Source organism: Lingula anatina, chromosome 4 (assembly GCF_051362555.1).
Source record: "Lingula anatina isolate TDL-2025a chromosome 4, LinAna3.0, whole genome shotgun sequence".
NCBI classification, from domain to species: Eukaryota; Metazoa; Brachiopoda; class Lingulata; order Lingulida; family Lingulidae; genus Lingula; species Lingula anatina.
Window position 1 is genome coordinate 13,384,034 of NC_141770.1, and position 19,893 is coordinate 13,403,926.

The window sequence follows — 19,893 nt, forward strand, 5'->3', positions numbered from 1 at the left end:
AAACTGGCAGAGATAGGTCCATAGTTACTATTGAAGTTGAATAGGAAGTCATATACTGGCAATCTAAATGTGACCTTGAAATTGACCTTTGACCTACTTTTCACCATGAACTGAACTTTGCAAACTTTTCTTCCCTTTTATCTCCAAAACTGGCAGAGATAGGTCCATAATTACTATTGAACTTGAAAAGGAAGTCATATACTGGCAATCTAAATGTGACCTTAAAATTGACCTTTGACCTACTTTACACCATGAACTGAATTTTGCAAATTTTGCTTTCCTTTTATCTCCAAAACTGGCTGAGATAGGTCCGTAGTTACTATTGAACTTGAATAGGAAGTCATATACTGGCAATCTAAATGTGACCTTAAAATTGACCTTTGACCTACTTTTCACCATAAACTGAACTTTGCAAATTTTGCTTCCCTTTTATCTCCAAAACTGGCAGAGATAGGTCCATAGTTACTATTGAAGTTGAATAGGAAGTCATATACTGGCAATCTAAATGTGACCTTGAAATTGACCTTTGACCTACTTTTCACCATGAACTGAACTTTGCAAACTTTTCTTCCCTTTTATCTCCAAAACTGGCAGAGATAGGTCCATAATTACTATTGAACTTGAAAAGGAAGTCATATACTGGCAATCTAAATGTGACCTTAAAATTGACCTTTGACCTACTTTACACCATGAACTGAATTTTGCAAATTTTGCTTTCCTTTTATCTCCAAAACTGGATGAGATAGGTCCATAGTTACTATTGAACTTGAATAGAAAGTCATATACTGGCAATCTAATTGTGACCTTGAAATTGACCTTTGACCTACTTTTCACCATAAACTGAATTTTGCAAATTTTGCTTCCCTTTTATCTCCAAAACTGGCTGAGATAGGTCCACAGTTACTATTGAAGTTGAATAGGAAGTCCTATACTGGCAATCTAAGTGTGACCTTGAAAATGACCTTTGACCTACTTATTATCATGAACTGAACTCTGCTAATTTCTTTCTCTTTTAACTTCAAACTTGACAGAGATAGGTCCATAGTTACTATTGAAGTTGAATAGGAAGTCATATACTGGCATTATAAATGTGACATTAAAATTGACCTTTGTCCTACTTTTCACCATAAACTGAACTTTGCAAATTTTGCTTCCCTTTTATCTCCAAAACTGGCAGAGATAGGTCCATAGTTACTATTGAACTTGAATAGAAAGTCATATACTGGCAATCTAAATGTGACCTTGAAATTGACCTTTGACCTACTTTTCACCATGAACTGAATTTTGCAAATTTTGCTTCCCTTTTATCTCCAAAACTGGCTGAGATAGGTCCACAGTTACTATTGAAGTTGAATAGGAAGTCCTATACTGGCAATCTAAGTGTGACCTTGAAAATGACCTTTGACCTACTTATTATCATGAACTGAACTCTGCTAATTTCTTTCTCTTTTAACTTCAAACTTGACAGAGATAGGTCCATAGTTACTATTGAAGTTGAATAGGAAGTCATATACTGGCATTATAAATGTGACATTAAAATTGACCTTTGTCCTACTTTTCACCATAAACTGAACTTTGCAAATTTTGCTTCCCTTTTATCTCCAAAACTGGCAGAGATAGGTCCATAGTTACTATTGAACTTGAATAGAAAGTCATATACTGGCAATCTAAATGTGACCTTGAAATTGACCTTTGACCTACTTTTCACCATGAACTGAATTTTGCAAATTTTGCTTCCCTTTTATCTCCAAAACTGGCTGAGATAGGTCCACAGTTACTATTGAAGTTGAATAGGAAGTCCTATACTGGCAATCTAAGTGTGACCTTGAAAATGACCTTTGACCTACTTATTATCATGAACTGAACTCTGCTAATTTCTTTCTCTTTTAACTTCAAACTTGACAGAGATAGGTCCATAGTTACTCTTGAACTTGAATAGGAAGTCATATACTGGCAATTTACTGTGACCTTGAAATTGACCCTTGACCTACCTTACGAAGAACTTAAATTTGATTGTACCATATATATTTTTTGCAATAGTTTAAAAATTCTTGTTGATTGCATTTTTACAGCTTGTCAAGCACAAAACTGGTGGCTGTGTCCCTTATTTTGTGTATGTGGGGGTCTATACGAATGCGCTTGCTCCAGCTGGTGGTACAATATTTGGAGGCGGTATCGCCTCTCTGATCCTCTAGTTTTCTCCGTCTTCTGCATGGCATTTTTTGTTTGCCAAAAGTTTACCATGTAAGTCATTTGTAATTGGTGTAAAATTGTTTTTATTTCAATATTGTTGAAGTATATTTATTATATAGTAGAACTGAAAAACATAGAACAAAGCAATCTTATTCTTTAGTCTAGTTATTGTGTATGTTATGTTGTAAGTAGACACCAGTATTTTGGAGCAAACTGCTGTATATTCTTCACTTCTGATAAAGGAAGACGGTTTCTCTGAAAAAACTTATTGTTGTGATATTTGGTGCACATACGTTGCTTTATTCATGTGAATTAAGCATCCGACCATTATATTTCGTCTATTCCATCAATATTATTTTCAGACCATGAGTATAATTTATTAATTCTGTAACTTTCACATGAACATTCTCAGTTTTGTTATTCTGTTGCATGCATTTTTTTCAAGCTCCGAATACCCTGGTATTTGACCTAAACTAGCAAAAAGTAAAACAAAAGTAGTTTTTCATGTGGTATTTTGCACTTGAATGCCTGATACTGATTTACAAAATGTTTAACACTTAAGATGCTTAATTTCATGTAGTTATTATTATTAAAATAATAGGACCACCAGTTAAGAAGCAATTGATTCTCCTTGCCCAAACCAACATTTTGAAACTGGCAATACTGAATTTTTTTTACTTTGTGAGGGAGGAAATAGATTATGAGTGTTATTGTAGACAAAAACATCTCTGAAGCAGTTATTGGTGCATTTATGAATTTGCACACCAGGGCACATGTGGCAAGAGGAAACAATTTGAAACTTTTTTTAATGGTGGCTCGGCTGTATTTTTAATCTTGGGGAGGGTGCAAATGCGAATTTCGTTAATTGACCACTATTTACTGTATTTTTACAACAATTAGCAACAAAGTACTCACACGCAAAATTAAAGAAACCGTACAAGAATTATTATTCATCCACTCATGTTGTTATAATATAAATGTTGAATTTTTTACAGATGTTTAGAAATGCTATTTAGTCATCATGATAGAGCAAATTAAGTTGTATTTGATCAAAACTGTCACAAAATAAATATTTTTCAATAAGTGATTTCTTTTTTTGTTTTCGTTAGTTAATAACCATGTAACCTGTGGCACAGGTTTTAACATATACGACACCTTGGCAACTTAGCCTGGAAGCTTAGGTTTTAAAAAGAGAAAAAAAAAGGTGACAGCTGTGACATCATTTAATACCTTTATCTTATAAACTTTCTTATTACATTGAAGTTCATTTCATCAGGTTTAAATTCAGCAAACCTCAAATGTGGAGAAAGGCCAAAAGTGAACCTAACACACTCCTTACTGCTATATCACTGGTAAAATTATTTTGTCTGATGATGTCATCAAAACCCAAACCAGTCGAAGTTGGTTTGCTTAATTGTCTTGAAATATAATGATGTTAGTTTCTGTGAGTACTTCAATGAGTACATAAAAACATTCTACAAATTGCCAAGATAAATAATAATGCTGTTATAAAAATGTAAGATCTTTGTCCATTCAACAAATGAAATCTCATTCTTGCTGAAAAACTATCTGATTTCCCTCAGACTGTGGCACTAGTATTGTCCTGGTTACTCCCTCCGAGGACGGCACAAAAATTGTCTTGGTGTGTTCTCCACCATGTGTCTCAGTTGTACTCTGTAACAAGGCCTGGTACAAATCTGCCGCCTCATACGTTATCGCCGCACCCTGAGAGTCAGACCCAACATAGGTGATAGGGGCACCCTGGGAGTCAGCAGTGACCACAAACTGTTGAGTTTGCAGTGGTAAATGATCTCCATCGGTGTTGATGATGAGATTCATGGGTTGAGATGAGGTGACCTCTTCCTGGGTGTCGATGACTTCTGTCACCGCCATGATGTCCTGACTTCTCTGGTGCTGTTTCTGCGAGTCGTGGTTTACGCCGTGCATGCGGCTTTCGTGACGCTGGAGGTGGTGTTTATGGCGGAAGACATAGCCACAAAAACGGCAGCGGAATTTGCCGTCGCTTGTGTGGGCACGGATGTGCGCTTTGCACATCACATCCGTGTTGAATCTCCAAGTGCATCCTGGGAATGTACATGCAAACGGTCGGTTTAGATCGTGCACCCTCTTGTGTTTAGCCAATGTTGGTTTGTCCGTGTAAGCATACCCACATATATCACACAGCACACTGCCTTGACTGTGGAACTGTCTGTGGGCATGGATTGCTGCATTCACTTTGGACGTAAAATCACACTGATTGCACTTGAATATTCTCTCCCTGTGGACACGTTTATGTGTATTGAGATAAGTGAGAGTAGTGAACCCCTTGCCACACTGATCACAGACAAAGGAGCGCTCAGTTCTATGAGTCTTCAAGTGATTCCTGAGATACCGCAAGCGCCCAAACACTTTCTCGCACTGATCGCAAGGAAAGATACCCGGTAAGTCCTGCTTCTCTATGTTTCTATTTCGTCTCTTTGATTTCACTGTTTTGGTAAGAGAGTCGTAACTCTCATTAAACACTCTAAGACTGATAATCTTTTCCCTGTCTGTTCCGTCTAGAATGTCTCTGTCCACTTTCTGGTTGATCTCTAATGCCTCTCTGTGGTTGCCCATAAAATGCTTCACTAATGCACTCTTTGACACAGTTTTATACTGGCAGTGAAGACACTTCAGGAACATCTTAGAATATTCGTCAGTATATCCTTTCAATTTCTGATAAGACAGAATAAAGTTGAAGTCACAATCAGTATCAGTGTCCATATCCATATTGTCCTGATTTTCCACCTGGGAATCTTCTGCTGGTGCAGAATCATGTTCTGTTTCACAGGAATCTTGGACAACTATTTGAACATGTATTGTCTTGGAATTTTCCTCTCCCTCCTGCCCTCGTTCTGTGAGAATCTTGTCCTGGTCCGTGCTGCCACCTATGTTAGTGTTGTCTTGTACTGCACTGCCACCTGTTTCTGTGTTATCACTGTCTGTATTTGGAACCATATCAAATTCATGTCCAGCTGGTTTGAGTTCTGTCCTGTTGTTACCTTCATTCCTACAATGTCCAAAAATACTTTCAAAAGATAAAGATGACCCTGGTCTAATATTCACAAAAACATTAGATAATGCAAACAAAATAAACACTACACATGTTGATGGGTGCCTAATAGTAATTGCTGCCTTATCCTGAACTGAGAATTTTCTCATTTAAATGGTTTATATTTTTAAAAAACCTCCATAATTCACAAGCTATAAATTGATAGCAAAAGCCCATATGCACCTTGGGTAAATATTACATTAAGGGCCAGCAGTAATTCAAACACTATTATGCCACAAGTAAACTCCACTCACCTGGTGACCTCTTTGTTAACAGCCTTCTTGGTTCCCTCCCCTCTGTGGTAGAACCTGCTGATCTTGTGCTGTTTCTTGTAATGCTGAACCAGTGTGAAATGGCGTGTGAACTTCTGTGTACACAGTTCACAATGGTAACGGCTGCTAGAAGATAGATCTGGAAAAACAAAACAAAAAAGTTTAAATGACCTTAAAGAGAATTTGTAAGATTTTTAAGATTTGTAAGGATTTGTAGATTTTGAAAGATTAGCATTTTTGACTGAAAATCATTACGGTATATGATTATTTTTAATAATATGCTATATCCTAAACTTCATTATTACTAATATATATAAACCTGAGATCACACTTAGCCAGTTTAAAGGAAATATTAAAATGAGGCTTACATAAGGGGGCCGTAAGAGAAGTTGTCAATTTTTTTACAGTTTTAAGAACATGTAGATTTAAGTTTAATTATACCATGGAGGTACATCTCTTGACTATGCACACTACACTTTGATAAATATGGATTACTAGTAACTGGGTGAATACATAAAAGGGAAAAAATGTCTTACTTGTACACAGTAAATATAATGCATTTATGTAGATGTAAGTTACTCACATTCTTGATACAATTCAAATATATGTATATCTAGTGAAAACCATCAGCTTAAAACTTACAATCCGACTTATGTTCCAGGAAAGTCAGGATGTCCCTGAAAACCTTGAGGCACCTGCCACACTTCAGTTCATCAGTGGCCACTGGAAAGTACAAAAAGATTAAAAACTTGACATAAAAGTTAAAATAAGACTTATTCAAACAAAAAAAAAAACATATTGATAAATCACTGTTTGAGCTGCTGTATGTTTTTAAAGAATCTTTTTAATAATACTTGAAATGTAATAGCTTGAGAAGAAACTTAAGGCTATATTGTGAATTGAGTCGGAACTCTATAAACACCTGACTAAAAGATACTAGTAGTATCTCTGTTCTTTTCCATTCCTTCTGACTGCTTATGACTATATTTATCTCAAATTGAGTAACCTTTTGTTCTCTTGGCTGCATTTCATAAATTTTACTTTTTCCGCTAGATTTTGTACCCTTGCCAAAACAGACAAATGACATAGCAATTTTAATGAAACTTCGTTTAACCTTTTCCCCTTAACTTCCAGTGCAATACGCAAAAACAATTATAAACACTTAAAAAAGTGATTCTTAGGATATGTACCTACCTGAAATATCTGTAACATCCTCAACCAAATTGCCTGTCTCTTCTAAATTCTGATTGGTATTTTCATCTGACTCAACTTCTTGCTCATCTGGGTGGTCCATTCTAGGAAGAAAATCAAATAAATTGGAAGGTCAAACAATACTGAGTATAAAAAAGCCACGCAGAAGAAAATTTCATTTGTTAAACCGTTGTGAACATTATCAATTGATCACTGGACTCGTTTTTTAAATTTTTTTAAATTCTTTTTATGATTATTAATGTTTAAATGGGCAAAGTTCTAAGAGCTACTACAAACAAAAAAGTTTCATGCACTTATACTTAGTACCATTAAGAGCAAGAAAACAAAATAAACTGACTCATAATATGCGTGGACCTACTTTGTCTTATTATGTGCCTGTAAGCTGTAGTAAGCGTATATCTCAAGTCGCAGTGTACATGTACGTATGAATACCATGCAAGCAAGGAGTTTCAACAGTTCAACTGTTAAAACTCCTTGACACAAGTAAAATGCACAAGCACGGTAAGTTTGGGCACAAACTTAATAAAACTTAATTATTCTACAAAGACAATGTTTGTCACTCATTCTGACTCTGTAAGAATCTTCACGTATACACGTGATCACGTGCTTGTTAAAAAGCATACTTGATCTTCAATTGCTTTTCAAATTTTGATAAGAAGAGGTGCAAACTTACCTTACCTGGAGACTCCTGCAACCGGAAGTTTCGAAGATGGATAATCGGGATAGACGGCGCAGTTAATCAAGATAAGCTATTTATTCAGAAAAATAAGTGTGTTATATCGTCCAACACTGTATTAAATGCATTATGTTAATTTTTTAAAGGCAATGAATATTTTGTTGATGTTAATGCTGATAGAATGTGGTATTAATTATAAATGTTGATCTTTAATTCTCAATTAGACTGTCTTGGCTTTGGTTGGAGGGGAAAGTGCAAGTGTCAACAAATCTCCGGCGATCACCAGTGCTGATAACGTTAGAGTTTATCATCAATTGACAGCCAGGAATCGAGTAACATATGATGACACATTGATATCTTAGAAGGTGAGTGCCCTTTCCGCCTCAAAAACCGTAAAAAACAATCTGTTTTGACTGGGCAATAAGCTGAAAATTGGAAAGAGGTGGAGTTCCTATAAATCTTAAGTTAATGGAAAGTGGAAAGTCACATGCTTTTGAGTAATAATTGCCGGCAGCAAACGTTGAATAAAGTCGTAAGCCATGAAGGACTTGCTATCGCAGAGTGGCCTGTATTGCCACTTATGGCGAACTCTGAATTAATAATCAGCAGTGGAATTGGGAGTAAAATAAATTAGCTGGCCACAATAACAATGTAAATCTGGATATAGAAGAAGTAACTGAAAAATTGTTAGAAAATTATTAGTGCGATAAATGAAATAAGTGTAAATTGCAAAATGCAAAGTATGAAATCCCATGTATTGTTCTCTTACGCATGAAACTTATTGTGTTTTTTGTCTTTCACCACCTTAAAATTTCCACTTCTGTGTAAATTGTAATGACATCTTTTAACTTACAAATTTGAGCAAATAAGGAAAATTAATTAGTCTGTTGCCCAAAAATATTTCCTTCATTAGATCTTATGTACAAGCTTTGTAAAACTCCGAAAAGTGATGTAAGTTCAAGTCTTCATTTGTGTGTGTGTGTATTTTATAAAATTTCATTATCTAAAAGACAAAATGTGTGTAATAACTACCCGCTACCCGGTAGGTGCCTAAAATCATGAATTAAATACTATAGCATATTTTCCAGAGATCCAAAGATGGCAACATGCCAAAAGGGATGCAAGAAGTGCACAGCCCCATTTCTGCTGATAGTTGGAGTTATCCTTGTTGTTCTTGGCATAGCTGGTGTCTATGAGTTCCCTGTGCTGATAAACCAACAAGTAACTCAGGTAATTAATGTCACTGTTAACCACCAGATGTCAGACAAAACCAAGACTGTACACTGGTAAATATGGTACCTGCCGCCTGAAATCCTTAGTTTATTTGTCTCATCTCTTTAAACCTAAACAACAACAGACTGCTATGAGCTAGACTTACTTTGTACATGTTCATGTACTCAATAGTATTGTCCTGAAAAGTAAGTGTAGATCTAATACACAAGTCATGTGTAATAGTTTTAGGAAGCAGGTTAATTTTGTTATTTGAGTGGATTAAATACTGCATGCTTATGTCAATGTCAAATTTGATTACTAGTAAATATTTGACCTAACAGTTATTTGAATATATGACCTTATAATAAGTTTGTTAGTGAAATGGAAACTTAGTCACCATGTTATCTCTCCTGTTTTGATTAATTTAGTGAATCAGGTGTATTTCGATTAAATTAAACTGATATTTATGTTATCTCTACAAACCCAGCATACAGTATTTGTCATATTTTATATGTATTACAATGTAATTGATAAGGTTTTATAGAATCATTATGGAAACATTAAATTAAGAATTTTGAATAAGAGTTGACCAGTGCTAATATTACATATCCACTGATAAGATTACCAGTGGTGCTGTTTTTTTGTTACATAGAATGACTTGATTTTTACAAAAATGTATAATGTAGGTATTTCAGTGGCTATTTAATAGTATTGGTAGTATTTCTGTGGTATTTTTTGTCCTTTGAGTACTAGTATTTGCCTTTTTGTTCCTTTGGCAGTTTTTATCCCTCCTTGAGGTTTTGTCACTTTTCCTCACTTTATTTACTTCAGAAGAGTTGAGTTGAAATGAAAATTTACTTTTTTTATTAATGGAGTGGAAAAAGAAAGGAAAATATAGTATTAAATGGTCTCCTATATTTTTTTTTTCTTACCAATTTGCTGTCACTCTAGAAATATCACTAGAGCTATTTTATTATCCCATTTGTTGGTGGTGGTACAAACATAGGAGATGTCTCTGTCTCTCTGGTCCTCTAATTTTATCATTTTTTCCAGAATGTTATGCTCAAAGAAGGGACAATGGGATATAAACAGTGGAAGGAACCCACTGTTCCTATTTATATGAAGTTTTATGTGTTTAATCTAACCAATCCAGACGAGGTGCTAGTTGGTGGGAAGCCCTATGTGGAAGAAATAGGACCGTATACATACAGGTAAGCTCGGTAAATATTACAGTACGGCTGTTTGGAAGATTTGGTTAGTACGAGTGTAGCTTTTCTAATACAGTGTATGTCTTGTGGATTTATGTATGCTTTGGCCTGTAGGTATTTTAGATAGATGATATTGTTTTAAGAAATACACTGTAGGTCTCCAAAGACTGTTCACAAGATAAAATTTTTTTATTTGTCAGCATATGAAATTGTACATATACTCATCAAATCCCCCCCCCCCCCCCCCCCATGGTCTCTTGTTTTACTGTTATAAGTTGGTTAAAATGTTTTAATGAAATTTATTTCTCTGTTTTAGAGAACACCGTGAGAAAGTCAATATAACCTTCAATGGCAATGGAACGGTCTCCTATCGCCAGATCAGAACATTCCATTTTGTAAGAGAGAAGTCAGTCGGAGATGACAGTGAGAATTTTACCACCGCTAATATCCCTTTACTGGTCAGTGGTGAATGCATTTTCTTTAAGAAAATGTAATTTCTTTTAAAATGGATCGACAAATATAAAGGAAAACTGAGCTTCCCATACATGTACCTCAGTTACATTTTTCATTCCTTAGAAACTGATTTGTTTATTGAGGCAGACATATTGAACTCAATTTTCTTCCTGTCACTGAAATTTTTACCTACAGTATAAAGTTTCAGCATGTATATTTAGTCGTTGTTGCCATATTCAATTCTTTGTGAAAGTTGACCTTGTTATAATTATACCATGTTAGCTTTAGAAAATCACCTTTCTGTTTTCAGACAGTAGCAGAGGCAATGAGAAACCAAAGTTATTTCATTCAGCTTGCAGTTGAAGCCGGGTTAAAGGTAAAGTTGTTGAATTTGTATGTGTTTGAATAAAGAAGGTTTTGTAATCAATAAGAATGAGAGAGTCATTATAAATTGTGTCTAAGGAACCATTCAGAATGAGGTTTGTAGACCTAGCTAATGTGCACATAAAATATAATTTGATTTTAATCAAATAAGACAGTGTTTAAGTATTCATTGGGTGTTTTTTTTGCAAGATTTTCATTTCTTTTTATCTTTTAAGTTGACAGATGAGAAGCTCTTCATCAGCCGGCCTGTACGCCAGATAGTGTGGGGTTACCACGACCCCCTGATGCACCTGATGACCCTGATGCCTGGCCTCAGTGACTGGTTCTACACTGACTGGATTGGTGTCATGATGAATGTGAGGAGAAAGGGGGGACTTCCATTAAATAACAATACAGTGCAGTTCAATACAAAACAATACAACAGAATACAACACAACACATTGTAATGGTACCTGCAAAATAATATTTCTCGTAATAATTTTAGTTTTAGGGACTTCCAGATGATTATGAAACAAAAGTGTTTTAGGAAAGAATCAATTTCTTAGACTTAAGTGAATTTAGATCATCACAATAATATATAATTATGTCAAGTATTAAAATTGGCCTCAATGGTGATTTTTGCAGAATAGTTCCATGTTTTTGTAAAACTATCTTGTACATTTATAATTTATTAAAAGTTTTTTAACGTACGTAAACACTGCAGTTTTATTTTCATTTTTTATCCAGAAAAACGCCACAGACGATGGCCTGTACACAGTGTATACTGGAGAGAATGACATCAGCAAAGTTGGAGTGATAGACAAATACAATGGTTCCAAGTATCTCAATTTTTGGACAACAAAATATGCTAACATGGTGAATGGATCAGGTAGGCTTGGATCTGTTGTTTGGATCTTTTATAAGAAAAAAAATCACTCAGATTGATAAAATTGTGCCATTATTTTGTAAAAGTATGGTAATTTTTTTTTTAAAGTACTAGTATGGTTAAGTAAGAGACACGTATTATATATAGGAGGTCAATATGGGCTGATCTTGACTTGCACATGATTGCTCTCAACCAATCAACATTCGACAAAATTTGTGGTCTTGTAACAAGAAGATTTGTTGTTTGCTTCATTATTCATTATAATTTCTTCCCTACAGATGGGACGCTCGCTCCGCCTTCCTTTGCTGTTGAAAATGACACCCTCTCGTACACCTTCCAGAGTGATATTTGCAGGTAATGTGATCTTTTTGTTCCCAATTTTGAGATGAGTTTCAGAGGTTATTGTAAGGCACCTCTGTACCAATGGAATACAGACACAGACACATGCTGAGGTGAGGTTTCAGTAGTTTCTGAAATTCTGGATGGACAGCATGTAACGTTTATATCTGATTGATTTACATTTGTTAATTTGTGCCCAGCACAACAGGGTCACCAATGTGTTCATCTCACAATTCTTCCTTTTCTTATTTAAAGTACTGAGTATACTCTCAATGAAGTTTTCGAAGAAATATCACAATTTTCATTCTTCTGATCAATATTTCTGATGATTTTCACAGGTCAGTTTATGGAGTTAAAAGGGGCTCAACTAAGACCCCCCAGGGTATCAACCTCCACAGATATATCGGGACAGCGAGTGAGCTGGCCAATTACAGCGTCAACCCAGACAACATCGGCTTCTGTCTGCCTAACAAGGACTGCCTGGGTACTGGGCTGCTTTGGTTGAAGTCCTGTACAAATGGTTAGTATGGGCTAGGGTAGAAGATAAATTTTGGGTCCTGGGTATGGGTTATTGATGACAGGCAAGGATAAACTCTGCTTATGGATGTGGAGTATAACATACTGTGAAGTGGATCTAATAACTTGTTTGTAGTGGGTTGAGATCTTGTCAGAATATATGCTAAATTTGAGCATTAGCTAATGATGATAGAAGTGAAAAAATGATTTAGTTTCTCAGAAACGAAAACATTTTCTGCTTCAAACCTATCATTATCAGTTATAAAATTCCCCATTCTTGTATTTTTCATAGACATGATAATATAGAATATAACAAGTTAAGAGCTAGCAGAGTTCATGTCAAAAAGCACACACATGCAAATAAAATCTTTCAATTGCCCAAGGCTTCACTTAAATTGATAATCATTGAAAATAATTGATTATTGATATCATTCTGTATCTGTATCTGTACATAAACTTCTAAAGAAACCACAACTGGTGTATCATTGATATTCCAGTTTTGAAATTTTCCATTGGCATTCTTGTATTTTGCATTTCTATGACATTTTAATAAAATATTTAATTCTCTTTGCAGTGGACTACTTCCCCGTGCCCGTGGTGGCATCTTTTCCTCATTTCTATCAGGGAGATCCAAAATTTGTGGAGGCCATTGGTGGCATGCATCCCAATGCCAGCTTACACCAAACTGAAGTAGACGTAGAACCTGTAATTGTGCATGTGTAGTCAGGCCTTTTTAACATTGAGCGGTAGCTTTCTGTTACTTAATAAATGTGGTCCAGCTTGAGAGAGTCACAACTTACATTCATAATAGCCTGCTATAAAGGAAGAAAGTCATCCAAATGCAGCACCCACACTAGACACAGCATGGATCAATTTTGATTGATATTCAGGGCTTGTGAAATGGAATAAAAATCCATTGAGCCTGGAACAGTACAGAAAACTGTTCTTCTTGATGTGAATGAGGAAATTTATCCTGGGATAAATCCTAGGATGATATGAAATAGGCCTTCTCTTTAAAATACATGATTTTATCTTGTCATGTATCAACTTGTTTAACAAATGATTTGACTTTAGACACCGCTACTACAAAGTGCTGAATATTAACTGTTATACGTCGATCACATTTGATCTTCTGTGTATAATGCTATAAAAAGGTGGTGATACATAAAAGAGAAATTAACTAAGTTCAGTATTAGTCTTGTATTTTCATTCTTTCTTCAGATCACAGGGTTAACTATGGGTGCTCACAAAAGGGTGCAGATTAATGTATTTATGACCAAAGTAAAAGATATAGGGTAAGTACACTATACAGTATTTTTGCACTGTACACAATAGTTCTCAATCAAATGTTACAGCTATTTCAAATAGGTAATACTTTGCATTTTATTTTTTTAACAAAGCAATGTTTCCTGTTATGGAACAGAAATGTTATAAAATTAATTAATTTTCATAGTACAATATATCATGTTTACAGTTGATACATTTCCCTTCTAAAGAGAAGAAAAAGACCTATTTTTGCTTGTCAGATTAACTGTTTTTTCTTTGAATCTGTGAAATGATATACAGTTCAATCTGAGAGTGTGAAGTTGGGTTTCACAGTGAATCAAAATCTACACCTTTTCTGTCTTTGAGTGCTTTTCCCAGACAAGTATCCACTGGTTATCAGCAAGTGTTTCAAATGTGGTCTGAAAATTAGGGTTAATTTTGGGTATTTTCTCAGTTTTTGGAATCTGTAGTTCAGAGATGGGCTTGGTTGGATTTTTTTTCTTCTTTTCACAAAAGTTTATTTTATTTATTTTTTTCTTAAAGATACTGGTATTTATTGCTGAATAGCAGTTCTGTATTATGTTTGTCTTCATATCAGTTTGGTTTGATTTTACACATTGTTTCATTTCAGACTAACAGAAAATGTCTCCACGTTGTTCTTCCCCATAGTATGGCTAGACGAGGTAAGATGAGGTGTGCTTAGACATGAAATATTTGAGACTGGAAATTGGATCAACTTGCATCATCAAAGGACCAGATTGATGAATCTGGGAGAAAAATGTCTCAGTTCAGTTGGGCCTTGTAGTATAATTTTACAGAGAAGGAGAATAGCACCTCAGATGTTAGCATGTACATGGTTAATTAATCTGGCTGCTGGTAGCTTCAAGTTAGCCAAGGTGTCAGTCTAAATAAATCCTTGTCTGAACAGTTTATTATTATTATTTATTTATTTATTTTTATTTTTTTATTATTATTTATTTATTTTAGTGTCATGGTCGCTTGAGTGTATTTTGTTCAGAGAATGCACTGTGAGCACACGGAAAGTGGGTGTGTGTTTGTGTGCATGCATGTGTATGTGTGTGGAATATTTGCTCAATGTAGCAAAGGTAAAAACACTGCCCTAGTAAAAGAACTAAACGTCACTTCACAAGGAAATTCCCATTGCCTCTTGTATGCCCCTTGTGATTATATCAAAAGGCTTTGTTAAAAAATAACATGATTTATATACCCATCACTGTTGGTAGCTAGATCACCTTTTCTTTGAAATAGTCTACTTATACAAGCTGTAATATGTTATGATGTATTTCAGAGTGTGGAATTAGACGATGCCACAGCAGATCTCTTCAAAAACATGGTGTATATGCCCATAACAGCCACCACTGTGGTACAGTATGCCTGTTTTGGGTTGGGAGGAGCTCTCATTCTTATATCCATCATTATAGCAGCAGTCAGATATAAAAAGGTAAATAAAATGTTTTTACCCTTTATATGGTGCATTTCATTAGAAATGTAATCTAGATATTACAATTATTTCTCCTGTCACCATGATTTTTACTTTGAAGGTTGAGTTGAAATTTTCCAAGACATGAATTTCTTTAAAATTAATGTCAGAAAAGCAAGTTTAATATTAAATATTTCCTGTTATTATCATTTTATTTATCCTGAAAAATTATTTATCTACATATATAATTATGTCAACTCGGTTATTCACAGCAATGCATAACAAACAAAATGAGGTTTAAAAAATATAAGTTTTTTTATTACATTACAGTGGAAAGAGAACCAGTCCAAGCTGGAGTCGGAGCGTCTACTCAATAACTGAGATGCTTTCAGTGTTATAACATAAATATTCCATGGCAACTTATATACAGGAAAAATGCTCATTCTTTTAAATGCCAGTCATTTGTGACAGTCATAGTGAAATACAATATATATATATATTGTATATGTTCACATATGACCATAATCATGATTTTGACAAAAACAGAATTTTCACATCCTAGTCCTCCTTTCAAGCAAATATGAACTGAATTTTAACAGTTCTAATTGTAATACACTTGATTAGCCAGTCAAGGAATGACAATTTATCACTAAATGTAAGCAAAATTTTAGTTATTGAATGTATTTTTCAAACAATGTACCTTTTATAATTTAAGAAATAAGCGCTCAGAATTTTTTATTGTTTTTTTATATACAGACATTTCTGTAACTTTTAGTCACTGATCCTGACGTAACTTGGAAAAAAATGCACTGTTTAAACCCATGGGTTATTACCATAAGTGAATGTGCCGATGTTTAGCAATGGATATTGTTTGAAAAGCTCTTAATATGGTTCTGTTGACGCTACGCGCAACAGCGATTCAGAGAATTAAGCCTTATTTCATTTTTTTGTTGGCAAGTTAATGTGATGAAACCAAATTTCAGTTTTATGTGCGTTTTACAGTCCTGTTACTCATTAAGTATTCATAAGAAATGGGCATAAGGAAGTGAATGCTGCCAGGCCAGTTCTGCAAGGCTGAGTGATAAATTTTAAGTCATCTTCTCTATGAAAGGAATTTTGGTGATATCGGGATACATTTAAGGGGTTCTCACTTATTTACCGACACCCGCCAAGTTGTTTTCTAATGGGATCCATACTCTGTGAAATCCTGGATACGTGTCAAAACTGCAAAGACGGTATTCATGGTTTCAGATTTTTTAAGGGTTGGTCTCACTGTTATTTATCATTGAGGACATGCAAACTATTAAGTGTAACTTGTTCCTCGAAGTCAAATGGAAAATATTGATGTGATGTGTTGTGTTTGAGAATCGTTGTACTTTGTGTTTACAAATATGTTGTGGCTTGTTATTAATTATGTACAATAATAAAACTGACCAACAGAACAATTTGAAGTTTTCAAATATATATATAAAATGTAAACTAGTCTTAATACCGCTGTTGGTATTGCTGTTTGACATGAAATTGTTCTTTATGTGGAATGTGGTGTGAATTTTCACCCACCTTTATTAAAACTATTATAACGATAAAATTGTTGTAACAGTTTTGTAAATGAATAAATGAGAAAAAAAAGTATACGTAATTGTGGTTTGTTGCAAGGAGGCCGTACGTGTACCTTCAGTAGGTAATAAGAGAATTATTGTGATTTGGAATTATTTAACAAAATTAACGAAAACAAATGAAAGTATTCTAGCGGTATTATGCGATCTCAAAGTTACGAATTATACTTTTTTAAACTATGAAAAGATGAAGAAAATAAGCCAGATTCCCTTTGATCTGTTAATGTGTAGACGTCCTAGTTTCTAGCCACTGCCGTTCGTCGCGGTCTAAAAATGTTAAACAAGTTATTTTAACATACCTAGCTAATTTTGTACATAAAAAATATCTAATGATTAATGTCAAGTTTGGCCGTTTTAACGGGGTAAATGGCCACTACATTTGGTCCTTTTTGCATTCTTTTTTAATGAGTTGGTTACAAATTGAAAAGAAATCTCTAGGTCAAGAAACCGCACCCACGTTTCTTAATTTGCGGTAAAATTTGATTATTTAACAAGGCGGCGTTTTGATCAACTCTAGCTTATCGATTTTTCTAAATCTACAGTCGCAAAGCATGATCAAACGTGTGTTAGTTTTATTGATTTTAGTTTTATTTGTTTAGATTATAAATTGCGTTAACGCCACAATAAAACAGTGCAGTGCTTGATATTAATTAAAGTTTATATTACCGTGAAAGACAGTTCCATTACTCTTGCGGTAAAATGTCTATTACAGCAAATTAATGCGATATAAAAAAGAAAATTGGACAGTTAAATGCTTTTTTTTTCAATAAGAAGAGTTAAAAATTTCGTTTCGGGTGAAGGGTCCCCCTTATAAAATCTCAAGTCACCTTACACTTGTCTTATTTACTATTGCGCCGTGAAACTCGGTAAGATCCAGTAATATTTCACGAAGATGCGACTGACGATTATCCGTCTGTTTCTACTGGCTGCAGGTAACTTAATTTCGATTTTTCTTTATAAGTTAAGCAGAGTTCAAAGTGCTTAGAGCCAAGCTGGGAGACGTCAGGTACCGTTTACGAAGGATTGATATGTCCCCGGACGAGGTCAAATCGCGTCCTCCCGCTCTGGCGGCGGGCACTCTGACCACAAGGCCACTCAGAATACGGAAAATCTTATTTTTTCAGTTAAATGGCGCGTGTGCTTGTGTACTTGTGTGTTTGAGAAATAAGTGTTAGATCGTTTGCGTGAATATAAAAAGTCTAGAGGCGTGGCACAAAATGAAAAAAAAAGAAAGAAAAGACAAAAATGATAACATTTTCCACCACTAGGAGAGTCTGTGGTGAGTGGTCTCTTGCTTTGATTATCTTTATTACTTCAATGAGTTATCTTAAACAAAACCTAATTACAAGTGGTATAAAACTTTTTTGTGGCAAGAATTTGCAATAAATAAATAAATGAATGAATGAATAAAAAGTTTGCCGTCACAGTTCTAAAATGTTATCTTTAAATGTTTTGTGAATGCTGATGTAAATGCAATGAATAAATTTGCGCAAATTTCAGATACATCTAAAAATCCACTACTTATTCACCCCTATCTCACTGTAATTATAATTCCTCTTTTTTAACTTCCCCGGCAGCATCATCCGTGTCCTCCGCAAATCTAGATGTGACGGCGCAGACGGTCTGTGCGTCCACGTTACCCACGACGTTCCCTGCCGTGGTCTACGCCATCCGCCGCCTACCCACCGACCCAAGCTGTACCAACCTGTGCAGTGCACGGCTAGTTGATTTACCGTGTCCTTGTGGTGGACAGTGCATTTGTCCTACCTGGTAAGGCAGTACTTTCACCCCCAGGTGAAAAATCTCGATTGTGCAAAGTATTATAGTTTTTGATGTTATATTTATTCGTGCGATACGGGCCGAATTTTTTGATTATTTATTTATTTATTTATTCCATCGGTGGTTGATTCAATGATTAATTTGTTCATACAATCTTTCATTCATTGGCATCTGTCGATCAATCTGCATGGATTAGTATGTTTTCAAACCCTTTTTCCCATTATTTGATTATTTTCTTACTTATTCATTTGTCATTTTACGGGAATTTAGTTATTCGTTGACTTATTCCATCCATTTCTTTTCCATATTGAAGTTGCAACCTGGAGTGTTTCAATGCGCTGACTGTGGATGCGGCGCCGGCCGTGCTCTCCGGGAATGCCCCGGACCCACGGAGTGTGGGGATACGCACGGGTGTGTGGCACCAAAGGGGGTGCGGTATAACGCAAGGTGAGTGCCCTGGGTTTGGGGTAAGTTCTAGATTTTCGCACATTATGCAAGTCCATATTCCCTCTCTCTCTTTCTCTCTCTCTCACACAGGGACGTTTTTCCTCTGTCTCTCTCTTTTTTTTTTCAAATATTTTACAATTACATCTCAAATTCATTTTTCCCAGGACCAAACTACTGCTGCTGCCGCTCCCGGCAGTACCTAGCGCCTTATCTCGGCGGCCAAGCTCCCACGACCACCCCGGCTACTACCACAGCGAGGACCACCACCCCCTGGGGATTTCCTTGGCCCTGGCTGACCTTCCCGGCCACCACCACCACAACCACCGCAAACCCCTGGAATTTTCTTTGGCCTTGGAACTCTGGGGACTCTTCGAGCCTTCCTTGGTTGTTGAATAATAACATTGGAAAAAAGAAGAAATGAAGCGGGAGTCGGTATCTGGACAGTCAAAAATACTGCACGAAGGCGCCCTAGAAATTTAAACAATGTTAAGTAATTCGTTTAAGCGATGAAATTGGTTTCTTCAATCGTAGAAGTGAATGTGGCACTTTTGAAGGGAATGAAATGCAAGTTACCTTTACAGTGTGAATCTCGAAATATAAATCCAGCTTTAAGATTGCACTTCCTTCATACAATTAATTAATTAATGAATTGAGTAACTAAACCAGTTTCTTGTAGCACTTTTATCAAGTATTTTAAGGGATAGTTCATTCTGTTTTTTATTGCCATGGCAGCGTGTTGCCCGTAAAATGACCAGCTTAACTAGCATTTTGGAACATGCTTTGGTCGTACTCTCTAAACACAAGTAGATATGGTCCGTCACAAAATTACTATACCTTAAATCAGTATGCCATTTTAGAGGCTCCCGATACCAGAGGGGACTTATACTTTGCCTTCACAGGTCGTTTGCACACTACAACTCTAT

The 19,893-nt window shown here is 35.4% G+C and overlaps 2 protein-coding genes and 1 long non-coding RNA gene across 5 annotated transcripts; 2 read left to right on the forward strand and 1 right to left on the reverse strand.

Moving 5' to 3' along the window:
- Positions 1 to 3,116: 3,116 nt before the first annotated feature.
- Positions 3,117 to 7,591, reverse strand: LOC106160980 (uncharacterized). 3 transcript variants are annotated; one of them, XM_087011286.1, is made up of 5 exons: positions 7,442 to 7,591; positions 6,751 to 6,851; positions 6,199 to 6,279; positions 5,539 to 5,695; positions 3,117 to 5,242 (listed from the first exon to the last, which is right to left on the reverse strand). In XM_087011286.1, the coding sequence occupies exons 2-5, from the start codon at positions 6,848 to 6,850 to the stop codon at positions 3,742 to 3,744; spliced, it is 1,839 nt and encodes a 612-aa protein (XP_086867412.1). In that variant the 5' UTR covers position 6,851; positions 7,442 to 7,591; the 3' UTR covers positions 3,117 to 3,741. The 3 variants fall into 3 exon arrangements, with proteins under 3 accessions (XP_086867412.1, XP_086867411.1, XP_086867410.1); XM_087011285.1 differs by having other exon boundaries at positions 7,447 to 7,525; XM_087011284.1 differs by lacking the exon at positions 7,442 to 7,591 and adding an exon at positions 7,127 to 7,282.
- A 66-nt stretch (positions 7,592 to 7,657) lies between these two features.
- On the forward strand, positions 7,658 to 16,221 carry LOC106160981 (lysosome membrane protein 2). Its single transcript, XM_013537801.2, has 14 exons — positions 7,658 to 7,809; positions 8,533 to 8,674; positions 9,710 to 9,867; positions 10,181 to 10,322; positions 10,628 to 10,693; positions 10,917 to 11,057; positions 11,428 to 11,569; positions 11,845 to 11,920; positions 12,244 to 12,425; positions 12,996 to 13,126; positions 13,643 to 13,716; positions 14,319 to 14,370; positions 14,997 to 15,149; positions 15,459 to 16,221. The coding sequence occupies exons 2-14, from the start codon at positions 8,543 to 8,545 to the stop codon at positions 15,507 to 15,509; spliced, it is 1,500 nt and encodes a 499-aa protein (XP_013393255.2). The 5' UTR covers positions 7,658 to 7,809; positions 8,533 to 8,542; the 3' UTR covers positions 15,510 to 16,221.
- A 1,936-nt stretch (positions 16,222 to 18,157) lies between these two features.
- Positions 18,158 to 19,883, forward strand: LOC147762329 (uncharacterized). The gene is made up of 3 exons (XR_015333917.1): positions 18,158 to 18,514; positions 18,837 to 18,970; positions 19,135 to 19,883. It is a non-coding gene; the product is annotated as an uncharacterized LOC147762329 (long non-coding RNA).
- The last annotated feature ends 10 nt before the right edge of the window (positions 19,884 to 19,893 follow it).